Genomic DNA, 24,790 nt, shown 5'->3' on the forward strand with positions numbered 1-24,790 from the left:
GTGAACTCTACCCAACTCTAACCACAGTGTGCACAGAAAAGCTGGTTCTTCAAGGGAATGAGGCTAGTCTCAGGAGTTGTAAGCCCCTGAAGGAGGCACATCATGGTAAGAGACAAGCCCGGGCCCTGTGCTTGCTCCAAAGGTGGTGGAGGTAAAGCCTTTTTCAGCCTCAGCAAGCCTCGGTGGTGGTGGTGGTGGTGGTGGTGGTGGTGGTGGTGGTGGTGGTGGTGGTGCAACCCCAAAGTGGAGACACGCAGACCTGGATGACAGTGCATTACAAGTGGGCATGGGTTTTTATTTTCAGTGCATGGCATTGGTTTCTGTTCATCAGCAAAAAGCTTTATTGGTTCCAAAAAGTTACCCCCTTTAAAACTCCCTTTCTTCCCATATCAGTCGGATAACACATTTGCAGTACAGATTTGTCAGTTTACAGCATCCCCCCTCCCAAGAACCATATAAATACATGCAAAACATTATACATAGAGCTTAAATAATATCAAATGCAAATACAGATTGGGTGCACTGTTCAGCTGAACTGCAAACTATGGCAATACACGCGAGGATATACATTACTTTGATATCATAATGTCTGTCATGCAGACCACAAAAGTCAATTTTCTCTTTTTTTTTTCTTTTTGTTTTGTACAAAAATACCAGTGCTCATTATACTAGTTACTGAGAAGAAACTCAAAATTCCTATCTGCATGCCGATTAGAAAAGATGGCGTAGAACAATTTGTTGGCACATATATGGCATATTTACATATGGCATATATACATATGGGCAGAAAATACAGGCCAGAGGCCAATTCAGTTGCAAGGAATCTCACCTCCCTTCACCTCTCCCAACCAAGAAGAAAGGGGGCAGCAGGCTGAACTGCAGACCTGGGAAGGCAAAAGTTCTGGCTCTGAGATAAATGGGAAGGGAGGAGGGTATCTGGTCTATTCCGAGGAGGGGGCTGGAATGGCTTTAGAACAGCAGGCATTGCACGAGCCCACCCCTACCAGTGCCATGGGGTGGACCCTAGATGCAGAAAGTGATTGAATGTGCAGATTGGGTGGTGCCACAGGTAGCTTCAACTGTAAGGCAAGGGAAATGGGAAGAAAGAGAGGGATCTGGGAGAGGATTCGGGTACGCTCAAGTTCCCTTGGGTTTTCGGCAGTGAGGCAATCCCTCTGATTGATCTTTGCAACTCTCCCCTAAAGCTTGAAGGCAAAAAGAAATCCAACCCCAAGGAACCCATAAGTGCCCAGAGGGCTTCTAGCTGGTCTCTCCTACAACTTTTGGGATGTGAAAAGTACTATAAAGGACATGGAAGAACTGTTGAGAAGGACCTAGTCCTGAGACTGTCACACAGAGCTACAAGTAGCCATGTTGTTACATTGCTCTTTTCCAGTTCAGAGCTCTGGCTCCCTCCCATCTGCTGTATCATACAGAAACAGTAGGTTGTTACAACTCAGAGTCATACACAGAAGAACATCACTAATGGGGTCTCTCAGGGGGAGGAAAAAGGGAAAGAGGCATAAAGAAATGCAGACCCCACATCGGAGTACCCTTGCTGACTAGGAGAGACCATCTCTCATTGATACTGCTCTTCCCGCTAATTCCTCCAGAAACAGAAACCCTTCTGATCCTCACTCCTGAGTACCAGCAAGCCTGGCTCCTCCAAGGCAGCATCCATCTGTGGCCCGACAGCTAAGGAGCCTCTGTGTGGGTGCTTCCCTCTCTACCTCAGGTTCTCACTCATTTGTCCAAGTTTATCAAAAGAAGGCTCTAGGATATATTCTCTCTCTCTCCCCATCAGACCTCTTTCAAATCTGAAGCACCATTTATGGGAAATTGTCATTAACTTCTGTCATATTTACTCACTGCCACCTGGATTACTGAAACTGAATAGAAAAAAAAACATATAAAAACATATGCACAGAAACACTTGAACTTACTCAATTCCATATCAACAAAATTTACATTAAAAAAGTCTAGAACCCAACAATTTTTTTCCCTAAATATAAAGATGGCTGTTTGGAGAAAGGAGTATGGTATATTGGTTGTTGTTATTGTTTTTAACCAATTACAAACGTACTGAGTCACTTGCCATGCCAAACAGCTGGTGGTGTGCTCCTCTCCACAGTGTGACATGGTGGCACTTTATTTGAAATTCTTTAAATAAAAAATATATATATATGGCTGACTCATAAATGTCACTTTCTGACCTAAAGAAAACTATATATTTTTGCATAATATTTCTATATTTCCTCTCTTACTGTGAAAACTACAGAACACGCACGCACACAAAAATCTGTTGACTTTGAAAAAGTAGACATAAGCCCTCAGGAGTAACCTGTCAGGCACCACAAGAGTCTTTTGGGAGCAAGGATGGTAAAATGGCCTTCAAAACTTGTTAGTGGCTTACTTTTTAAAAATGATCTGAGGTAATAAAAGAGTTGACAGAAGTAAATCTTCTAATGTACTTAAATATATATATGTATATATATAGTTGAACTAACACCTCGAGTGAAATATTTTCCCCCCAACAAGGGAAGATTGCTGAAGTGTTTACGAAATCCAAATCAAAAGCGTCTCCCTACTTCCTATAATGATGGATTATGCAGGAATGGGTGTGGAATGGTGTTTGCTCCTTCACTCACCCTCCCCTGGCAGCATGGGTGAAAGGTGGGGTGGGAGGAAGATCACTAGAAGAAAAGGCTACGAGTGGGCAAGTTCATTTTACCTTTCTCTCCCAAGTGGAAATCTGGCTGTTCTCATGAGGCATACATATGCACCACCCCTTATTCCCATTACCCTAGAAAGAGGGAGGCAGGCTTCACTGACCTAACAGGAGATGGGACTTGGGGGACATAAATTCAATCCACCTGCACAAAAATGTTTAAATCAGCCCAGCAGAGATACAAATGGAGCACCTGGGACTGTGCCCCTCCTTGTCCCAGTAAGGCAAAATCCCTTTTGGTGAAGTTCCCAGCTCCTGAGAGGTGGGTGGGCAGAGGGTGCTCTGGGCAGTGTTCAGGGCAGAAAGGCACAGACTTTCCCAGGCAGCAGTAGAGACGCTGGAGGAGGGTGTGTGAAAACAGGACGGTTGGGGGTGGGGGTGGGGCAGGAAGCTTCCCAGGGAGGGCCTTTGGCTCCTCAAATCAGGGAGCCTCCTCTTTCTGATATGCATTTTCAACATTAGAATGTTCAGAGAAGTTGAGGACCTCCTTAGAGACAGGAAATGTTGTGGGACACAACAAAGTGCAGGAAGGTTTCTCAGATCCCGAAGGACTGGCTCTTTAGCCCTTCCCAAGGCTTCTTAACACTCATCCCCCCAGTCAGAAGCTCCTACCCTGGAAGAGCCTTGGCAAATACCCTTGAAAGTAGTCAGCCAGTGACTTCTGGTCCTAGGCCTGCCCCCATTGATCCTGAAGCTCCTCATCCAGCTAGGAGGCAGGGTCATGACCCATTCTTTTTTTGTTTGTTTTGTTTTTTGCTACAACCCTAAACAAGAAGTCAGTCCAGGCCTACCTAAGGTAAAAGCTATATATTACACACACACACACACACACACACACACACACACACACACACACACACAAAAGCTTCATGGTCATGGCTGATTTTCCTGGCACTTAAATGCCCCTATATACCCGAGAAGACAGACATTCAGAAGTTGGTGCTGACCTGGTAAGAATAGGGAAATACTCAACCAGCTCACTTGCTCCAAAAAGACCATTTTAGCAAAGAAACCCGCCTGCCTCTAGAACAAAATGAAAGGTTCTACGGGGGCCAGGAAGGGCCAAAGTTGACTCAACTTGTCCATGTCCTTTCCATTTTTGCAATTACCACGAGAGAGAGAGAGAGAGAGAGAGAGAGAGAGAGAGAGAGAGAGAGAGAGAGAGAGAGAAGACATCATATAAGATCCAAAGAACCTTGGGGGATATCAGACTGAAGGCCACAAAGAGCTAGAGGCCTTAGAGTGTACATTTTCAAAATAGGAAAAAATAGTTTAGGAATAATCACTCTACTGAAACACGAACACAGGGTGTTTGTCTCTCTCCGAGCCCACAACTTAGCTTGTAAATGTAAATGGCAGAAACTCATTGGATAAAATCTTTGAGTCAGAAGGGGGTGGTGGTACATGCGGGAATGCTGTGGAGACTTTGGGTTGGGTGATGCCAAGAGGATTGTCACCATTTCCTTAAAATGACGACTGGTACACCTGAGGAGTGGCTCTACCATTACCTGCCCAGGGTTTGACTGAATCCATGTAGCACTGAGCTCTTGCTTCTTCAGAGTCAGGTGGGGGTTCTCACACACTGAGGAGCAGCTGACATGTGACAATGACAAGTCTCACCATCACATACAGATGGGATAGAAGAAGAGAAAAAGGGAGAGCAGGGACAGAACTCAGAGAATGGAAGTTCAGACCGGTGTCTCCAGGCTTTGCAGAGGGCTGTCGGAATGAGAGGCAACGATTTGCACTTGGTGGCAGTCCACGGCATTGTTATTTGTATTGTTCTGTGGAGCGGCTTCACCATCCAACAGGAGCGCATTAGTCCCCGACTTAGAAACCGATGCAGGATTTTCCTCTTGGTTTTCCAGGAATGATTGTGACAGTTCATCATCTGCGGCGTATTCAGGTTGGGTCATGAAGGCGTGGATGGAGACTGGGTTCTTGGATTTGTGAATGGTTTCTTGGAAACTATGGAAGACTTTGACCACTCTGATCTGTAACCAGGGGAACAAGAAAGAGGATGAGAAGACGGGGAGGCGAGAATTGACAAGCAGAACGAGAAAAAAATTAGTGGTTTGAGGAGAGAAATAAAACCACCAGCTACAAAACACGATGGCTCAACAAATCCAAACCATGACGCATCTCAGATCTCAAGCACGGGGCGTGGAGTGACTGATGGCAGCCAGTGAGGAGGTCTCAAAGGTTGCATTCCAAAAACTAGCAAAGCCAACTTAGCATTCCCAAAGAACCCACTCTTAAAATGAAACAAACCAAGAGGTTGGTTAGTTCTTTTGCATAGAGGACAGCATGTTGGAACTAGGTGACATTAATGGAAGAGCTTAGAAGGCAATTCACACAGGTGACTTTCTGTATTGAGGCCAGACCTCTTGTGGATGTGGGATTGGAAAATTACACACGACAGCTCCATTATCTGTTTCAACCCCTCAAAAGCCAATGTTCACCAAACTGCACATGATAAACACTGGGTGACAAGTGACCATGGATACTGTGCACAGGCAGACAAACCAATCTTCATTCCACTGCATGCAGGGAAATTCAAAGTCCCTAACTGTTCATTCAGAAGACATGCACATCCCTTTACATCCCACAACCTCTGCTGTGTCCCTTCCCCCACAAAAGGGAGTTCCTCCTCTCCATGCCCTCTTTCCCTAGAAGATAAAATACAGGTATGAAAAGAAGCCTTTCCCTGCCTACTGAGGAAGGCCTGGTGTTCATCCTTCAAGTGCACGTCCACATCCAACCCACAGCAATGTTGCCTAAACCCAAAGTGTGCATTCATGCTGTTTTGCCAAGCCATTCGTATATTGTGAAGAGGAACAAGACCTTGTGTGAGGATGCAGAGGACTGGGAGAGAAACCTGATCCAGGAGGCTGGCTTCATATGAGTGACTTTTCTGCCGGGACAGTGGAAAAGAATGAAGGAGACACTTTGCAGTGCTCCTGGGAAAATGGGCACACAGGTTGCCCTGTCAGCCTTTGTTCTACTTCATAGAAGAAGGAACTTGGTCATCCAGAGGTCTAGGGAAGATTGGCTGCAATGAATCCTGGGAGTCACTTTTGCTTAATCCTGAGCCTCGACTCCTCTGGTGTTTTTGTTGTTGCTGCTTTGCTTTGCCAATTCTACATGTCTGGACTGTGTCACTCATGTGTGGCTTTGAGTCTGGGTTGTTAGACTGGGATGCAGTATTGGGGAGGGTTAGATGCCAGAGAGAAACAGAGGGAGGCCAGGAAAAGCTGGTGGTTCTAGGGTGTCTTTTGTAGGGGGGAAGTGGTCAGTCCTAGTCTGGTTCAGACCCATTCTTCCTTGGAAAAGAAACGAGATTGATGCAAAAGAAATCGTTAGGGTCGGGAGGTTAGGGAGGAGGAGTGGATGCCAGGTGGTAAGAGTGTCTATTTAATTCATCTGCTGTTTAAACAAAAAATACATCCCTGGAGGAGAAGCAAGAGGGTGGAGGTAGCAGCTCACACAAACAGTCAGCCAAATCAACCAGCTGGGTTTCCTGTCCCGGGTCTTCTCATAATTTTACAGATCCCTCAAAGATACTGCCTACAGGAGCCTCACCATCAGAACTGTGGCTCCCTCTTCCCTGGCTAAGGCTTTCCCTCCCTGGCCTCTTTCCTCTATAGCTACAGACCCACCCATGACTGGACTGGTCTGAGCTTGGAAGGCAACCGGCTCTGCCACTCAACTGTCAAATCAACACTGCAGCATACACAAGAAATGTAAAGGTATCTGGAACCTCAGGAACAGCAGCGAGGGCCTGCTTTCCCATCCTTCTGTGGTTCTCCTGGCCATCCGGTGGTGAATTGCACCAGTCAGGTTGCCTCTGTTCAGATCTGGGTAAGATCAGGCAGAATGGAGGCTCCCTCAAATCTTGGGGTGGTCCCAAGTTTTCTGTAACGTATACTTGACATATTTGAGCAAGACAAGATAGACTAAGTGAGTTCAAACTCAGTCTTCTCCCTCAGCCCTGGTGTAGATGCCCTGGCCAAGAGCCAGGTCTAGAGCCTGTACAGTAGGAATACTCTCATCTAATGTTGCTGTCTCTACATCCTTAAGAATCCTACAGGAAAGCAGGGACCTTTATATCTTTAAACTTCTTGTTTCTAGTTTTTTGTTTGTTTGTTTTTGCAACTGGATACTTTATTGCAACAGTTACATGTGCATTATAAAAAAGTTGATTTTTTTTTGTTTGTTTTTATTTTCTGAGACAGGGTTTCTCTGTGTAGTCCTGGCTGTCCTGGAACTCACTCTGTAGACCAGGCTGGCCTCAAACTCAGAAATCTGCCTGCCTCTGCCTCCCAAGTGCTGGGATTAAAGGCGTGCACCACCACCGCCCAGCAAAAAAGGTTGATTTTTGAAAATTAGGGTTGAAGGGTCTGGAACTTGGGCTGTCCTTTCTCCTATTGGGGTGATCAATAACCCTCCTATGGCCAAACAAATACAGGGGATAAAGTAAAGAGGGAGGGGCCAGCGGGAAAAATAGGACCACTCTTGGGAGAAGCAAAGAACAGTTGTCCATTTAGACTTCAGGATTTCTAGAGACTAAGGGGAACCAGCCACCTGGAAGGATGCCCAAACAAGAAGTCAGGGAACTGAGGAGAAACACCTGGTTTAGGGATTAGGGGAAAGGGTGAGGCATAGAGGTATGGGGCTGTGCCAGAAGGCTCAACTCCAACACTGGCTCAGACAGCATGTGCTGATGGGCAGTCAGTTACACAGTAAGTATATCACCAGCTGATCCAAGGCTGGCATCCTCTGGGCCTAGAGCACAGGATCTGGTATGTGAGCAGGATGTGGGGACCAGGAGGGCTGCTGAGCTGGCATGGGGAAAGTGGCACATGCTTCTCCTCTTAGGCAGGAAATGTTTCTTGAGGGGCTGATTGAAGGGTAACTCTTTCACCAGGAGGGAGCCCAAAGCAGGCTGGATCACCAGGTGAGCGTGGAGCATACTAGGAAGCTTAGTGCTGATCTGATGAAGGTGCTATTTCCCCACTGGATACTGTACTCTTCTACTCCCCCTTCATAGGCCAGGTATGGGACTTCCATCCAGAGGGAAGCCGTAGAGACCTTGGGGAGATCGGATGCACAATCGAAGTCATTTAAAACACTCTGGGATAGAAAAGGCAAGGTTTTTAAATATAGAACTGCAACTCCTGGGACCTCCAGGGAAGGGACATGCCAGAGAAAGAGTAGGTGTGGTCTATTTCTTCTTTGGTCTAAACTTTTAGGGGCTCAGGGTATATGGCTTACCAGCTCCTCTGAGCCCATTGGTCTCTGTCCTCTGGCACTATGTCCCCAGGACAGCCTGCACTAGCTCCTTTTACCAGAGAGGTGAATGATTACACAGAACTAGTTAGAAAGGGCGGGCAGAACCAAGAGAGAGAAGAGATTAGGAGAGGAAAGTGGAAGAACTAGGAGGAGAGGTTTTTGCTCTTTGCAGGGCAAGACTTATTTAATGTCTTCAGGCCTGCCTTTGGGCCTCAAGAAACAGCAGGTATCACTGTAGCCCCACTCTCAATTCCAAACTCGTACCAGGACTCTTATGGGTAGTTAAAAGGCAAAAACAAGTCGAAGCCTGGAAAAGCTGCCCCACCGTCATGTGATCACAGGCAAAGGGCAACTCAGGGCTGGCTGTGGGGAGGAATGGACTGAACACTCAAGTACTTAAAGTCCAGTATTGAAAATCCATAACCCGTATGATGACGGAGGATCTTCCCTCACCGGAAACTGTGCTGACTGCCTCCCCTCTGCTTCCCATTCCGGGAAGGTAACTAGGCCAGAAACAGGAAGGCATTAGCAAGTGTCCAATAATTTACCTGGGTGAGCAGGAAGTCCTAAGTTAAAACCTGACAGGTGCTAATTAAGTTTGAACAGACAGGGTTTCCTAAAAGTATGCAAAGTATGATACAAAGGGCTGGCTGGACAAGCAAACTAGATGAAAAGATGAGAAGGGAGGAGGGGAGGGTGAGAACTCAGAATCCTCCTGCCTCAGCCTCCTGAGGGCTGGGGTGCCGTATACCACCACATGGACCAAAAGGAAGTTTTATTTCTCTTATATGTGCACTAATTGGTTCTGGAACTAGAGGTGGGTTTAAGGTCATCTCTGAGAGGTAAGACAACACCATTGAACTGACTTCCTCTTTCCAATGTAAGTTTCAGTGTTTGTTGCCAGCTAACAAACAGCAAATTGGTAGCCAAAAGGACTGTAAATCAGTGAACAAGTTCAGCACTGGCTCCATTAGAACAGACCCTGGCTAAGCACCCCTTGGGCTGAGGCTTCCTCAACCCCGCGAGTACACAGAGTTCTTAGCCCTTCCCGGGACTAACTTCCACGTCTAAAGAGGCAGAGTTAGAAGAGGAGAGGAGGAACAAAGTAACAAGCATACCGGGATAAAACAAAGAAAAACAAAACAAAGCAATTCAAGGTAAGAGGCAGCAAGCAATGCAGAGGAACCATCAGAAAACAGGGTTATTGTCTTTAAAATAGTTAAGGTTTAATAACTTTCCAACATTAAAAAAATAAAATAAAAGGGTATCCAGCCTGGTTTTAGCTGGGGTGGGGGAGTGGGGAGAATTTTTTTTTCTTTTCTTTCCTTAAGTCAAAAGATCAAAGGGGTGGGTGGGTGGGGGACCCGAACGGGACAAGTAACCACGGTTGGTTAAAGTGGATGCCACGTGCTCTCTTGTGGTTGCTTTAGTAAATCATGCATTGTAAATATACTCTCACTCACTGCCCACAGGAGGAGGAGATGGAACGGCAGAAGAGATGGAGGGGGAGGTTCTGATTGACGCAACGGCTGAATAGGAGCTAGGAACCAGATTTACATCAAGGTGTTGACTCATGTTCTGTCGCTTTAGGGCTTTCTTAAAAGAGGATCCCGTCTGGAATTGGTTAATTACGTCAATCTGCAAAGAATCAGAGAGTGAGACAGCTTTGCTCCACAGTCAGAGAGAAGGAAGAGGAAGGCAGGGTCAGGAGGGCTGGGGAGAAGGGTGGGAGAGCAAGAGAGATATTTCCTCAAACCCAGAGCAGCAGGTGAGGATGGGGTCGAGGAGGGCAGCAATTGGAAACCACATGTAAGGAAAAATTTGCTATAGATTTTCAAACACCTAGCTCAGATTCTGTTTTCCTTTTCCCTGTAGCCTAGGATGGACAAGTGTCCAAAGGCCTTTAAAATGCAAAAGAACTTCTCCCCACCACTAACAGGAAGCTTTTTCATTATGTTGACCTGTACTCTTAAAAATAAGGCATGCAATTTGACATACCAGAAACAAAGCATATATCAGTGAAAGGTAAGGCTCGGGAGCCTCTAAACCAACTAAGTCAACTAATTGTTTGTTTGCAAAATTTCCAGAAAATTAACACGTGTGTAAAGAAGAATGGGCAGTATAGCAGTCCACACACAGCTGGCCTTAGTGAAAAGACCACTATACTGAGTGGCTTGGTTTGGAGGAGGTGTCTTTCTCAGTGCTTCTTCTAACTGCAGTGGAGCTCAGGATTCTGCTGGTCCATGAGACAGAATCCCACTCAATGCATCACTTAAGCACTGGAGACCTTCCCTGGCAGACTGGTGCTGGAGGCCGCACCTCTCCGCCTACCCGCCTATCAGAGTAGCCCTCGGGCTTGCAGCTTGCTCTTTAGGGATGGCGGCAATTAATATCACTGATTGCCAGCAGTACCAATGATCTAGGGTCTTAAGCAACCTACCATCCTTTTCCTTGACCCCCTAAGTAATAAGGAACAAACAGAAAGGGATTTTATCTTTCAGAGATCTGCTGGGATCCTGTGACTGCACCCCCAGAAGGCAGGTGCCTTCTGAGTCAGATTCCTGTTCTTATGTATGGAGCCTCTGCAGAAGCCATGGAATGCTTAGGGGTGGAGACCAAGTGTGAGCTAAAACGCTTCCCCACGCTTCAGTGGTCTGCAGGCTGAAGCTATAGGAGGTGAGGGCTGCCCTTGGGAGGGTTCCAGTCCCATGAAGAAGGTAGAGGCTCCTCCCGAGGAGTTCAGAGTGTTACAGGGTCCAACTTCCACAGTGAAACTGCATTTCCAAGTTTACAGTTCCAAGAGTCCAGCCCTTTAATTCTTCAAATGTTTCCTTTCTAGGGCTTTTACCTCCCCCAAACTAAAGGGTAAAGGTGAAGGGAGGAACTGCCTAGAACCAGGGAAAGGGGAAATCCAAGCCAGGACTGGGCAGTAGCTTGGCAACATCTCCCACCCCACATGTTGCAATCGGGGACCAGCAGCCAGAGTAAGGGCTTTTGTTATGATCCTCCTGCAACAAAATCCCTCCTGCTGAGGGTGGGAGGGCTTTGGACATGGAAGATGCATTAGCACACTCAGCCTCATTTGCTCAGTTAGGTGCCAGTTACAATGGTAGGGATGGATCTTGTCAGTGGCATCTTTAAATGGCTGCCACTGAAGCCTAAGTTTAGGCTTTTGCTTGTCTGTTTTTGAGGTAGGATCTAACTGCACGGCCCAGGCTGGCTTAACTAGGAGTCTCTCCACCCTAGCTTCCTGAGTGCTGAGGTTGTACATGTATACCACCATGGTTGGCCTCAGATTCAGGTTTTAAAGTCAATTTGGCCCAGCTACCTTACGCTCTAGCAGGGAAAGAAGGAATGCAAACTGAAAGTGCAGGAAAAGGAAGGACCATGAATCTCAGCTCCCCAGAAGGAAGACTGGCAAGAAGCAAGGGGGCTCTGGAATGAGGGATCCTGGGAAGGAAGAAAAAGAAACAGAAACAAAACAAAACAAAACAAAACAAAACAAAACAAAACAAAAAGCAATCACACAGAAGAGGAGGTGGGTGATCCTGAAGAAAAGAAAAGCAAAGAGGTTATTTTTGAAAGGAGCAGACCTGAAAGATGGCGACTAGGGCTTTTGAGATGGGAGTCCAGGTGCTAAGATCTACAGACACCCAAGGGACTCAGTGGGGGTGGGGATGGGCGGAGGTGGGGACTTGATATCATGGGGTGGTATATGTAGGTCATGATGAATCATGATCCTTCCTAGGAGAGAGACAGAGGAAAGGAGCCCAGGGTTTCTGACCTGTATCTTGCCCATTTTTCTACCTGGTGTCTTCCCCAGGGGAGGACAGTTCTTACCAGGTAAATAGTTTAAAATGTGAATTCACTTGTCCTGTACACTAAAGGGGATGGAGGGTTGAGAGGCAGGCTGGCCAGGCAATTTTCTAAACCAGCCAAAGGCCAGTTTTTTAAAATGAAATATTTTGATCTCTCGCCAACTAAGAGCAAGAAACAGGCCTTGCTCAGGTGATTCCCCACAAGATCTTGGAACTGATGGTTTGTTCGGGAATCTTGGGATTAAAACAATAAAAGATTGAGGGGTTGGAGCAGAGAAAAAGCATTATCACCACCAAGGCTAGTCAGCTCACCCAGAAGGTAGCTATGCATGGAAAGTAGGGGGGGAATATAGGGCTACAAGCAGGGGACTCGCTTGTACTCCGTTTCAGAAATTCCCCTTTTGGGAGTCTGAATCCTTCCAAAGATATCAGGCACTGAGAGACTGCTGTTTATAGCTACTTAATCATCAGATTCCCCAGAGAGGCCTTGCATCAAGGCGGAACAATGGAAGAAGGTGGCTTCTTTAACCAAGACCTCCCTGGACAACAGCTCTCACTGCCACCCACAGCAGCATGAAGGTCCCTAGTGACCACCAGGGATGCTGGCTTCTTCCAGTTTTACAAACTGGAAGGGATTACACATTCCCTATCTTGGGGTCAAGGTTGGTGCTGGACTAGACCTTACAGGAGAAGACAGCTCCACTGACAAACCTGGGAGATGGGATGGGTTGTAGGGCTAACCACAGCTGAGGAACTCTGTGAATCATTCGTGGCCCATGGTCCAGTCTGTTGACTATTCCCTCCTAGAGGAATCCCCTGGAGACCTCCAGCCCTGTTGGCCCCGAGGTTAAGGAGCACAGGTGCCCTTGAACGGTGAGCCTTACGAAGGGGTAAAGGTGACTGCTAGGAATTACTGCTCTCCCACCCTTTCCCAGGATGGGGAGATTTCTTCTCCCAGGGTAAGGACAAGCCACCACAGAGTACCTGAGTCTGAATCCGGTTCAGGCCTCGGACCCAGAGGATCTGGCTTCGGCGAAGTTCCATCTCAGCAAGATCAATCTCGTCCATCCCCTCAGCATCCCTGCTGATCTCATCTTTGTCACTGCCATGGCCAGCCTCCTTCAGGAACTTCAGAGACTTGGTAGGTATTGCAGAGATAACCTGAGAGCAGTCACAGCCAAAGGGGCCAGTAGCCACATCGGAGAAGACAAGATGTTAGCTGACTTGAGCCAGGCCCTTGGGAGGCTCCTAAGCCACAAGCCTTTCCCACCTGGGCGGCACCAAGAAGCACCAATCTGCCCAGACCATTAACCCGTTGTTCCAGCTGACTGCTCTTGGGAAGGTGGCAGCATTCATGGACACACAGAAGGGGACTTGATTCCTGTAATCTCCTGGCCACGTGCCTCGTGACACTCACACTCTGTCTGCCTTGGATCTCTCTTCCTTCCCAGTGTGATCCTTGTCTTCTAAAGACAACTGAACAGAGCTATAAAGCAGGCACATATCAGGAAGAAGTGGGGCCTAGGGCAAACCAAGCTGGGAGAGAGGGGGACACATTGTACATATGGAGTCGAGGGACTGAGACACGAATTGGAACACGGTTAGTTAAAGCGTTTCATCCCTTCCTTAATTCCATTTTTAGCTTGTGAAGGGGCACTAGGGGCACTCAGTACAGACTCAAGATGCAGAGAAGGCCCAGGCCAGAAATAAGCATGGTATGAAGGGAACGATGGAAATCAAAGCTACGACGACATTGTTGTAATTAACATTAACACTCATTGAGTACTTATAACAGGTACTGTCATATTTTTGGTACTGAAACAATTTACTAGTTTTTACAACAATTAGTGATCACTCTGGTATCCTATGTGGAGGTCCCTGATAAACTGAGTGGTTAAGTAACTTGCCCATGGCTACTCAGTTTGTGAAAAGAAGGGTGATTCCAGCCCAGCTGCTTCCAGAGGCTGTGCTGATCCGAGTTTCACCCACCCCTCCTCTCTGGAGCATTAATCTATCTCATGTGGGACTTGGGCATTTAACCAGCCACCATGAAGCACAGAAGAGGTAGGGAAAGCCCCGAACCACAGCCCTGAGTGCAGCATCGTCAGTGTGACGTCAGCGTGACATCTTGCTTACCCCTGCCCCCATATCTCTAGGTATGATCAGAGAACCTAATGCCCCTGAAGTGAAGGCAATGGTTACTCCCTTTGTCTGGCACCCTAAGACAGAAGGAGCTTGAAACCATAACGGAGGGAAAGGGAAGGGAGGGTCAGGTGAAACAAGGAGCTGGGGGTTGGTCTAGACTCTTGTGCCTCTCATTCGGAGAGGAGAGGTCTGTAGCCTTGGGGGTCTGTAGAAGGCACACCACACTCACCTGGCCCCACAAAAGTTCTCCAATCCCTATAAATAGACACCACATCCACTGCTCCATGGTGAGGCTTGTACAGCTGAAGGGTTTGCCTCCCACTTCCACGATCATGATCTGAAACAGAGCAAAGGACAGGCTGCCACAGGGAGACGGCCTTCCACCAGCCAAGGCCTCCAAGGTGGCTAGGGCCACAGCGCCCCCTGCAGGGCCCATAGGTGCAAGTCCTAACTTTCTTGTGGAACAGGAAAGAACTGTAGACACGGAGAAGGGCAACAGATACAATCTTTATAGAACACTTAAACGGGAACCATGCGGTTGCTATGAGTATTATGACAGCGATTAATATATGGTCTGGCAGGAGTAGAGAGAGCTGGAGGCTTCCTGTGATGTAGGCTAGTGTGTAACAGAGAGAAGGCACTACAGAAGAGGGATGTGTGTGTGTGTGTGTGTGTGTGTGTGTGTGTGTGTAATGGGGGGGGGGCTTTGCTGAGAAAAAAGCCAGCTCATTTTTAAGATTTATTTTCAAAATTGTGTATGTTTGTTTGCGTGCACGCGTGTGTCTATGTGTGTGGGTCTGTATCCTGATTCATGTGTCACAGAAGCCAGAACAGAGTGACAGATCCTCTGGAGCTAGAATTACAGGTGATCAGGAGTTAAGTGATGTTGGAATTCAAACTCTGGGCCTCTCTTAACTGCGGAGCCATGTCTCTAGTTCCAAGAAGATGTTTTTTTTGTTGACCCTCGTTTCCATACCAGGAGCCCAGGCAGGATTAGCCCAGCAGCTCTGTATGCACCAACCCATCGCTCCTCTGTGAAGTATGCAGCATTTTCAATCAGAAGCTCATTCAGAGCAAAAGAGCAGGGGCAGGGAGCCTACACTACCTGTACATACACATTTCATATGCACTGGCATGGGAAGGAGGTAGAAGATAGTGACCCTTCTCTTGGTCACCATATGGAACCTTCTGCACATTCAGAAAGGTCATGAAAGAATTCTGTAAGTCATGCTTGCAGGTAACATGCTACCTTGCCTTGGAGCACCTGACTGGACCCAGTTCTAAAAACAAGGTACCGGGAAAGCCAACTGAGAGTCTCAAGGTGTTTACTCCTAGCTTTGGTCTTAATAACTCCATCCTCTAATCTTGGGCACATAGGGAGTCCTAGCTCCCAAGTCTCTTCCCTCTGTCTCCTGGAACTCCTATCCCAGCTCCGGACAGATTCTTTTTTTTTTTTTCCCCCCGAGACAGGGTTTCTCTGTGTAGCCCTGGCTGTCCTAGAACTCACTCTGTAGACCAGGCTGGCCTCGAACTCAGAAATCCACCTGCCTCTGCCTCCCAAGTGCTGGGATTAAAGGCGCGCGCCACCACCACCCCGCTCCGGACAGATTCTTACCTGGCAGAAGAATGTGCCCAAAACTACAGAGCAGAAAATGACGTTGCGGTAGACGCCTGCAAAGACGTTCTTCTCACCGTGGATCTTCCGAGCGTTGATTTCATTGAAGAGTTGCATCAGCACAAACGTGTTGAAAACAATGGTGTAGTGCTGGCTGGGGGGCGAATTGAGAGGCGCCTTCCTCCCACTGTCAATGTCAAACATTTTGTCTCCTGGTAGGGCAGGACAGTTATTAGAGGGTGACTGTGGTCTCAGTAAGGGTTCAGGTTGAGACAGAACATGCTGCGACAGCTGTGCTGATGGGCTATGGCCATGAGAAAGAACATCCTAATCGGGCCGTTTCTGAGTTATACTAGTTATTGGACGTTGTTGGTTTTTAAATTTTAGATTCATTATTTTTTTGTTTTATGTGTATGAGGGTTTTGCCTGCATGTATGTCCGTGCTGTTGAAGATCAGAAGCGGGCACCGGATCTTCTGGGACTGGAGTTACAGATGGTCATGAACCACCATGGGGGGGAGGGGGCGCGGCTGAGAGCCTGAGGACCCCAGGTCCTCTGCAAGAGCAACAAGTACTTTTAATTGCAGAATTGTTTTCTCCAGCCCTACTCAATAGAATATTTTAAATGTTGGTTCTGGTCTCAACCTATCTGATCTTGTCTGTCAGTTGGCATCACTCCTGTTTGTGTCCCTGTGGTGTGGGATGATGGGAAGCTATGTGTACCGTGTCTGTGTGCTGGGAATGCACAGGCAGCACTCACTGGTAAGGCTACCAATATGTCTGTATGTCTGTGCCTCAGCAGCTACTGTGCTACCGTCTCTTCTCAACCATTCTCTGTGCCTAAGTAAATCTAGCACCCAACAGCTGCCCTCCCTTTCCCAACTGTGGCTCACCAGCAAAGACAAGGAGGAAGACGATTACGAGCTGATACACGGCATGGCCCAAGATGTTCTTCATCATAGTTCGGGAGATCAGGGGCTTGTCTCGCCCATAGGGGCGGCGCCTCAACAGAGAATCGGTTGGGGGCTCTGTGGCCAGGGCCAGGGAAGCAAATGTGTCCATGATCAGGTTAACCCACAACATTTGCACTGCTTTCAGTGGGGAATCCTGGGAGGAAGAAGAACCAGGACTTTCAGCTTGCTCCAGAAGCCAAGCCCACGTCACTCTCCAGGGACATCATTCTGTTGATGGGCCCTAGCTCCCACTACCCACTAGACCTTGAATTTGGGATAATAACATCTGACTTGCAAGTTTGCTTTGAAAAGGCAAAGTTAATCCACATAAGTGCACTTTATAGTTGCTGAGAAAACAAATACTAAATTAATGGTGGGTACATCTTCACCTTATCAAACAGGTAGAGACTGTAAACCTGGTAGAGATAACTGTCCAAGCGGTACTGGAAAACCCTTGTGTTTACTCCTGAGTAGATACGCTGTTCCCTCTATCCTATGTTCCTCAGCCCTTGAGCCATCCCTGGCGTCTGAGCCCCGCCCAACCTGAGTGATGCAGGCTCCAGTGAAAGCCACAATCACGGCCACCACATTGACAGTAAGCTGGAACTGCAGGAACTTGGAAATGCTGTCATACACGTTCCGTCCCCACATCACTGCCTTCACAATGCTGGTGAAGTTGTCGTCGGTCAGGATGATGTCTGATGCCTCCTTAGCCACATCTGTGCCTGCGATGCCCTGAGGTGGGAGAGGAAGGCAGATGGTGAGCAGTTAAGGGTACTTAGTGTAGCACACTCTGGAACTCAGGGCCTGAGAGTCGGGGGAAGCCTCAGAACCAGGTGTAGGCACTAGAGGGCATTGAAGCCACAACAGAAAACAACCCCCCTCCCCACCTTGCTTCCCTGCCACTCTACAGGAAAGACTCCATAAAGTGATCAAGAGAAGGGCTGGCATCCTCTAGCCCCTCTCAGAGTCTCTTGGAAACGCCAGTGGCAGGTGTGTGTACACGGTGCTCAGCCTCCCTCGCTGCCTCTGCTCTTTGTTTTCAGGAGACTCTGGGTTAAAATAGTTCCACAAGTGACAGAGAAAGCGATGTTTTGATGTGTATGTGGTGGAAGTGGTAAGCCTGGCTAGACTCCCACTGTGGTAACTGGGTCCATGGCTGCTTGGTGGTAGAAAAGAGACTATCACTCACCCAGGACCTGACATTGTTGCTGGACTCCTCTCCCAGATGAGGAGTTAGGTATCTGTGAGTAGCCCTCTAACCCCACCCTCCTCCACCTCAGAACTGAAAGGGAGGAGGCAGGCAAGTCCTAGCTATTCTACTTCAAAATTCCTATGTTTCTTTCAACATGAGCAGGACAGAATGAAGTTCCCGTCTCTCTGGCACCTTTCAGAAACCCTGTGGTTTGTTTTAGAAGTGGTCCTGTAGCATTCCATGTTCTGTCCTTGTTCAAAGTCATTGGGGACTCAGGAAGGACTTTAGAGTAGCTATGTCAATGGCTGGGAACGTTCTAGGTTAAAGGTCCATGTCCTCACAGCGATCTTGGATTCATGATTCATGCTCTAACCTGCTCTTAGGCAAGCTTTCTGTTCAAAACTTACTGGTTATTTAAAATCTTCCAAATCATGCTCCCCCCCTTTTTTTTTTAAAGATTCACTTTATTTTATTTATATGAGTACACTGCAGCTGTCTTCAGACACACCAGAAGAAGATATAGGATCCTATTATAGATGGTTGTGAGCCACCATGTGGTTGCTGGTAATCAAACTCAGGACCTTTGGAAGAACAATCAGTGCTCTTAACCGCTAAACCATCTCTTCAGCCTCTACCCTCTCCATTTTAGAGTCTGGGCTTTTATTTGCATCATTTCTCTAAGCCTGAAACATCCTCTTTCACCATATGTTTGAATCCCATGAACTTCATTCTCCCGTTCGATCCTAGCACCTAAGTCACTGCTGTCCACAGCTTTCATGTAATCCAGGCTAGTCTTGAATTCACTAGGTGTCCAAGGCTGGCTTCAGATTCCTGATTTTCCTGTCTCTACTTGCCAAGTGCTGACGCACATCACTGTATACAGCCCCAATCTGGGTTCTATCACACCCCTATCCTACAGGAGCTTACTCTTGTAAATCTTTAAAAATTTAAAATTTTTATTTATGTGTCTCGGTGCATATGTGCCCACGTGTACAGGTACCTGCACAGGCTAGAGTAGGGTACTGAATCCCCTGAATAAGGAATTATAGGTGGTTGTGAGCCATGCAAACTGAACTCAGCCTCTATTTTTTAATTTAAACATTATGGTTTTTAGTAATTTAATGATACATTCCTTGTAAGATATATATACAGATAAAAAATAAGAATAATACTTATATATACATATACAGAACTAATATATATATATATATATATATATATATTTTTTTTTTTTTCCCGAGACAGGGTTTCTCTGTATAGCCCTGGCTGTCCTGGAACTCACTCTGTAGACCAGGGTGGCCTCAAACTCAGAAATCCGCCTGCCTCTGCCTCCCAAGTGCTGGGATTAAAGGTGTGTGCCACCACTGCCCAGTAATAAATAATTTTTTAAAAGATAAATATTTAGCTCAGTGTGGTGGCACATTCATATAATTTCAGGACTCAGGAGGCTAAGGCAGGGGGATTGTGAGTTTATGGCTTTCCTGGGCTACATAGTAAGGCTGAGGTCAACCTAGGTTCATAGTGAGACGCAGTCTCAAAATAAGATAATAAAAGAGTATTTTTAGTAATTATTTTATTATTGTTGTTGTTTTATAACTATTAGATACTTTTAGACAAAGTCAATAATTGCATTAAGAGCATTAGAGATCATAGGTTTTACCTTAAAACTGCAAATAAAAGATTAGAGAAGCTGGAAACAAAGGAGAGAATTAGAAATAAAGTTCCAGGATTTTAAGTGAGAAACACGAAGACCACCAATTTAGGAAGCATTTCCCCTTAAAAACAGGTATAGAAACACAGCTAGGCCATGATAGCTCACTTCTTAGCTTCCTTATCCACTCAGTAGCATTTGACACAGTTTGTGCTTAGTGGGGAGTTGCCCCTTCGTCCTCTGATTGTATTCCCTAACATGGCGGGTCACTAAAACGAGGCAAGGCACACTGAGGGATGCATGATACTAGACCCAAGATAAGAAATAGGTTCAGCCAGGCGGTGGTGGCACTCTCCTTTAATCCCAGCACCAGGGAGCAGAGACAGGTGGATTTCTGTGAGTTCGAGGCCAGCATGGTCCGTAGACAGAGTTCCAGAACAGCCAGGGCTATACACAGAGGCCATGTCTCAATAAAACAAAACAAAAACCTCTCAACAACAACAACAACAACAACAACAACAACAACAACAACCACCCCAACAACAAGGCTCAACCTCTCTGCAGTGTCCTATCAAGCAAGACACCAAAAGGGGCAATAAAAGACACCTAGGGTTACATCAAAAGGACTCAGAGACACCGAAGAGGTGACTCCTGGCTAATGAGGAATCGGTCTCAGCATCAAGACAATAATAAGAGTAATGGATTGAAACATCAATATATATCCAAATTTCCTTGTTTGAGCTGTAGGTACCTCAGTGGCAGAGTTCTTGTCTGACATGCATGAGGCCCTAGGTTCAATCCCAGTACTGAAAAAAATTCACGTGTTTATAATAATACTTAAAAAAAATAAAGCAAGTAATCAGTGGTAAGGAAAGGAAACAAATCAAGCATTTAACCTGCCTTTCATGAGGGGACTGAAGCACAGAGTTAGGGCAGAGGCGAAGGGAAATCTCTTTTTGGGTAAGTATTCAAGTCAATCAATCAATCAATAAAACCAGAACAGTGTCATTTCACAACCCCCAGTAAAATACAGAATCTGATTGCTTCTAGAACTAATGTATACAAGATACACGGGACAAACCAGGCTCAGTGGTGCACACACACTGTGATTCCAGCACTGAGGAGGCTGAAACAGGAGAACTGCTTCAAGTTTGAGAATAGCCTGGGCTACAGGCTGAGGGGAAGGCCAGATCAAGTCTCAAAATCTAAAATGAGACATAAAAACAAAACAAAACAAAACAAAACAAACAAACAACAAATAAAACACACCAGATAGGGGTACAGGACACTTTAATCTCAGCACTTGAGGGAGAGGGGGGCTTGTTCTATGTAGCCAGTTCTGGGGCCAGTCTGGTACAGAGTGAGATCCTGTCTCACAAGAAGCATTTGTCATGCAAACTGGTTGACTCTTTGGTTCTAGGATCCCACAGTGGAAGGAGAAAACCAATTTCTAAAAATTGTTCTCTGACCTCCACACCCAAATCTTGGTAGGTACACAGACACACACAAACATACATACAGACACACACACACAGACACACATATACAGGTGTAGGGGAAGATACAAATAAAAAGAAAAAGAAAAACACAAAACCCCACCCCAAGTAAACACCAACAATGTCAAGGAGACTTGATATTATTTTAACATGTTTAAAGGAGACTATAGAAATACAACGAACACATTCATGTTGTTCATTTGTGTTGGGACAGTAGTCTGTGTAGACAATAAACCCAGTTCCTTCAAAATGAAATGGCCAGGACAAAGGTAAAAAGGAAGTTCGTAAAACCAAAGCACTGTGTCCCCGAGGCCACCATCCTTAGAAAGGCCCACTTGTGAAGCTGGCTCCTGGGAACTTGGTTCTCAGAGCACTCTTGGTCAGCACTTAACTGAGACAGGGTGGCTCACTCCACCAGGTGATTCAAGTCTTTTGACACTGTGACAACACTGTCACCTATGACATTCATACTGAAAAAAGCATGCATTGGAGTTACAACAACAAAGCCATATACACAACCCCCACAAAAATCTCATAGTATTTAGATTACATTTTACAATTTTGTGTCGGGCCTAACTCATAGCTATCCTTGGCTGCGTGCAGCCCATAGACTGCAGCTTCGACACACTTGGTAGATGATACTGAAATAGTCTGGCTTCTACTTCCCTTTTGGGAGTCTGGAATTCTGGTATGTGATAGAGAGCTCCCAAAAGGCAAGTGTTGATAACAGCTTTGTGAGCTGAGTGTGACGGATTCCCTATTAGAAGTACTATACACACTGCTGACCTGATGCAAATATGGAAGAATGGACTCTCCTGTGGCAGGGAGAGCACAGGGAGGCTGGACATGGACTCCTCTGGAATTCTGCCAGTGTCTTTTTCTCTTGTGAGCTAACTGTCTCCTCAGCACATGTTTGTAACAAACACCAGCCATGTGTACACAGTGCTTAGACCAGGCTCCATTGAGTCCTTCTAGTAAATTTGTGAATACGAGGACAGTCTTTGGGACATAGGCTGATATAAAAATCAGTGCTTTCTTAAACACTCACTAGGATCCTCAACTCCAGGTCTTCTGGTCCAGAAGTTTCTGGTGGTGCCCAAGCATCTGCATTTCCATTGGGAGTTGGGATTCATTTTTTAAAAAATTCATTTTATGTGTATGGTGTTTTGCCTGCATAGATGTATACACACCCTATATGTGCATGGCATCTGCCAGAAAAGGGAGTCAGATCGCCTGGGACTGGAGTCATGGATGCTTGTGAATTGCTTTGTGGGTCCTGGGAACTAAGCCCTCACCCTCTGTTGGAGTAGACAGTGCTCTTTCACACTGACCTGTCCCTCCAGGCCCACATGAGACACACTTTAAGAGCCACCACTGTGGAGTCAGACTCCAGAGATGCCTCAGACATCCAAAAGGTGTAGATTCTATTTGGGTTCTGACCTCAAACTCAAAGATTTGACTGCCGAGAGAGAGAGAGAGAGAGAGAGAGAGAGAGAGAGAGAGAGAGAGAGAGCGCTGGGATTAAAGGTGTGTGTACCACCATGGACTTGCTGGAATTGTCAGATTTTTAAATGAGAAATTCTGTAATAATTTACACACATTTATTGATATATTATTTACAGAAATATTAAAAATATTATGAATACAAATGACAAAATAACTTAGATTAACTACAAAATAATTCGGCTGGACAGAGGAGGCTGGTGGGGTGCTTACTGAGTAGAGAGAGATCTGTTACATGATTCTAACTTCTTAAGCATATTTTAAAAGTTTCTTAGAATTAAAACTGGTTTTGTTTGTTTGATTTTAGAATTAAAACTTCATTTTTGTTTGTTTTGTTTTAGAGTTCCCTAGGAGCTGGAGAAATGGCTGGGTGGTTAAAAACACACAGTGACCTTCTAGAGGAGCGGAATCTGATCGCCAGCATCCATGCCACAGCTCACAGCTGCCTTCTGGCCTTCATGGGCATCCCGATTGTGAATATATTCATAGACAGGCACATATATACATGTATACAAAAACACACTATAACCGACCCCCTTAAAAAAAAGAGCTCAACAAGATAGGTTATTTTCTTTCTTTTTTGAGATAGAGCCTGACTATATGTGGAGCAGGCTGGTCTTAAACCTGAGATCCTCCTGCCTCAGCCTCCCAAATGTTGGGATTACAGGTGTGTACCTCCAAACCTGGCCCCCCTCTCTCCCTCTCTCTCCCCCTCTTCCCCTCCCTCTTTCTCTCACACACACCCCTTCCTAAATTTCTTTCCACTGCTTAGATCCTCACAACAGATACGGATGAGAGACTGGGAGCGATAAGCGACTTCAGTATGAGGATGTGCTTTGTAGTCTGGAGCTCCAGAATCCGCTGCTGTGCTTGCGACAACCATCAAACCTCCACCAACACCAACAGAAACCTTAAACCAAACCAAACCAAGCCCCCAAACACTTCTAGTGCCCACACTACCTTACAGAAGAGGCAAGACACGTCTTTGCACTATCTGACTTTTAAAGGAACTTGCCAAAAAATTCAGATACTCGTGACCTCCCATGCGAAGAGCACATCACTGACCACACTCTCTGTGGAAGCCGACTTTTCCGCCATTCACCCAGGTAAGCAGCGTCACCACAATGCTCTTGTTTTTCCAGGTAAGCCACTTTGTGGTTCCCAGACAACCACCATCTGGTTTGCACACCACTACTGGCCAGGTTGGTAGGAGATGGAGGTGGGAGGGAGGAGCACAGGCGGGATTTGAAGGCATAGAAAGCAGATGGTTGGCTCTTGGTGAAGAAGGCGACTCGAGGGGAGCTTACCATAGCAAAACCGACATCTGCTTTCTTTAGAGCAGGTCCGTCATTTGTTCCATCGCCGGTGACAGCCACCACCTGCCGCTGTTCCCCAATGGTGCTGTCAATGATACCTGGGAAAAAACACACACACAGGACAGTGAACACACATGTGCCACCTGAGGTCATGTGGTAAGTTTTCCACAAAAGGGACACTTTTGGTCTTCTCCCCTGTCTCTTCCCCTGCCTCTACTCTCTCACCCTCTTTTATCTCTTTGCTGCTAGGTCTACAGTAACCACCCCACAGGCAATAGATTCGCCGAGGTCACTCTGAGCTGAGGAAGGTAGCCTTCATCCAGTACCTTACACAGCTGCTAGGTACCTGGGCAAGCATGAGATGGCTTTGATATCTGGGTTCAAGGGTACCACTTCAGCCTTACCAACTAGGGACTAGCACTCCTACCCTCAGCTCTAGATAGCTGTGATGGGCCACCCCTTAATCCCAGTACTTGGGAAGTAAAGGCAGAAGGATCAGGAGTTCAAGGTCATCTTCAGCTATATAGGGAGTTTGAGGTCAATATGGGCTACATGAGAACTATACCACCGGTTCTCCCCAGCAAACAACTAAAGGACTTCCAAACTCTACTAGAACCACAAACCAAAAAGTTCAATTCTATTTTATCACAAACTTGCCAGGGGCTCAGATGTTTGTCAAACTCAATGTTCTCCCCATTAGCCTGGGACCACTCCTAGGATTCCTTACTGGCGACAGAAAAGTAGTTTGGCGGATGGCTCATTTTGAGACAAGGTCCCACATAGTTCAGGCTGCCCTCAAACTCACTATGTTTCTGAAGATGACCTTGAACTTTGGGTCCTTTTGCCTCCACCTCTTAAATTCTAGGATCACAGAGAGTGTATGTCACTATGCCTAATCTTCAATGGGTGTGCCTTTTCTGTCCTTTTCTTTTTGGAGGGCAGTGCTGGGAATTGAACTTAGGGCCTTGTGCATTCTAAGCAAGCACTCTGCCGCTGGCTACATCTCCAGCTTGGCCAAGGATGGCTCTCTATCTGGCTTCACCCTGGCCTGCCCTCATCTATGGCAGGCCATATATAGA

The 24,790-nt window shown here is 46.5% G+C and overlaps 1 protein-coding gene across 3 annotated transcripts in view; it reads right to left on the reverse strand.

The window, feature by feature from the left end:
* Positions 1–274: 274 nt before the first annotated feature.
* Atp2b4 (ATPase plasma membrane Ca2+ transporting 4) overlaps positions 275–24,790 on the reverse strand; it is a 95,590-nt gene continuing 71,074 nt past the window's right edge. For 2 of the 3 annotated variants that reach the window (XM_034513005.2, XM_076941199.1), the window contains 7 exons: positions 23,703–23,809; positions 17,094–17,285; positions 16,491–16,704; positions 15,599–15,810; positions 14,213–14,320; positions 12,823–12,999; positions 275–4,722 (listed from right to left, as the gene is read on the reverse strand). In XM_034513005.2, the coding sequence (XP_034368896.1) occupies positions 4,417–4,722; positions 12,823–12,999; positions 14,213–14,320; positions 15,599–15,810; positions 16,491–16,704; positions 17,094–17,285; positions 23,703–23,809 (1,316 nt within the window). In that variant the 3' untranslated portion in view covers positions 275–4,416. Of the gene's footprint in view, positions 4,723–9,483; positions 9,659–12,822; positions 13,000–14,212; positions 14,321–15,598; positions 15,811–16,490; positions 16,705–17,093; positions 17,286–23,702; positions 23,810–24,790 lie in introns of all 3 variants that reach the window. The other variant, XM_076941200.1, reaches the window with a different exon arrangement.

The sequence above is a fragment of the Arvicanthis niloticus genome, chromosome 10, assembly GCF_011762505.2.
Source record: "Arvicanthis niloticus isolate mArvNil1 chromosome 10, mArvNil1.pat.X, whole genome shotgun sequence".
Lineage (NCBI taxonomy): Eukaryota > Metazoa > Chordata > Mammalia > Rodentia > Muridae > Arvicanthis > Arvicanthis niloticus.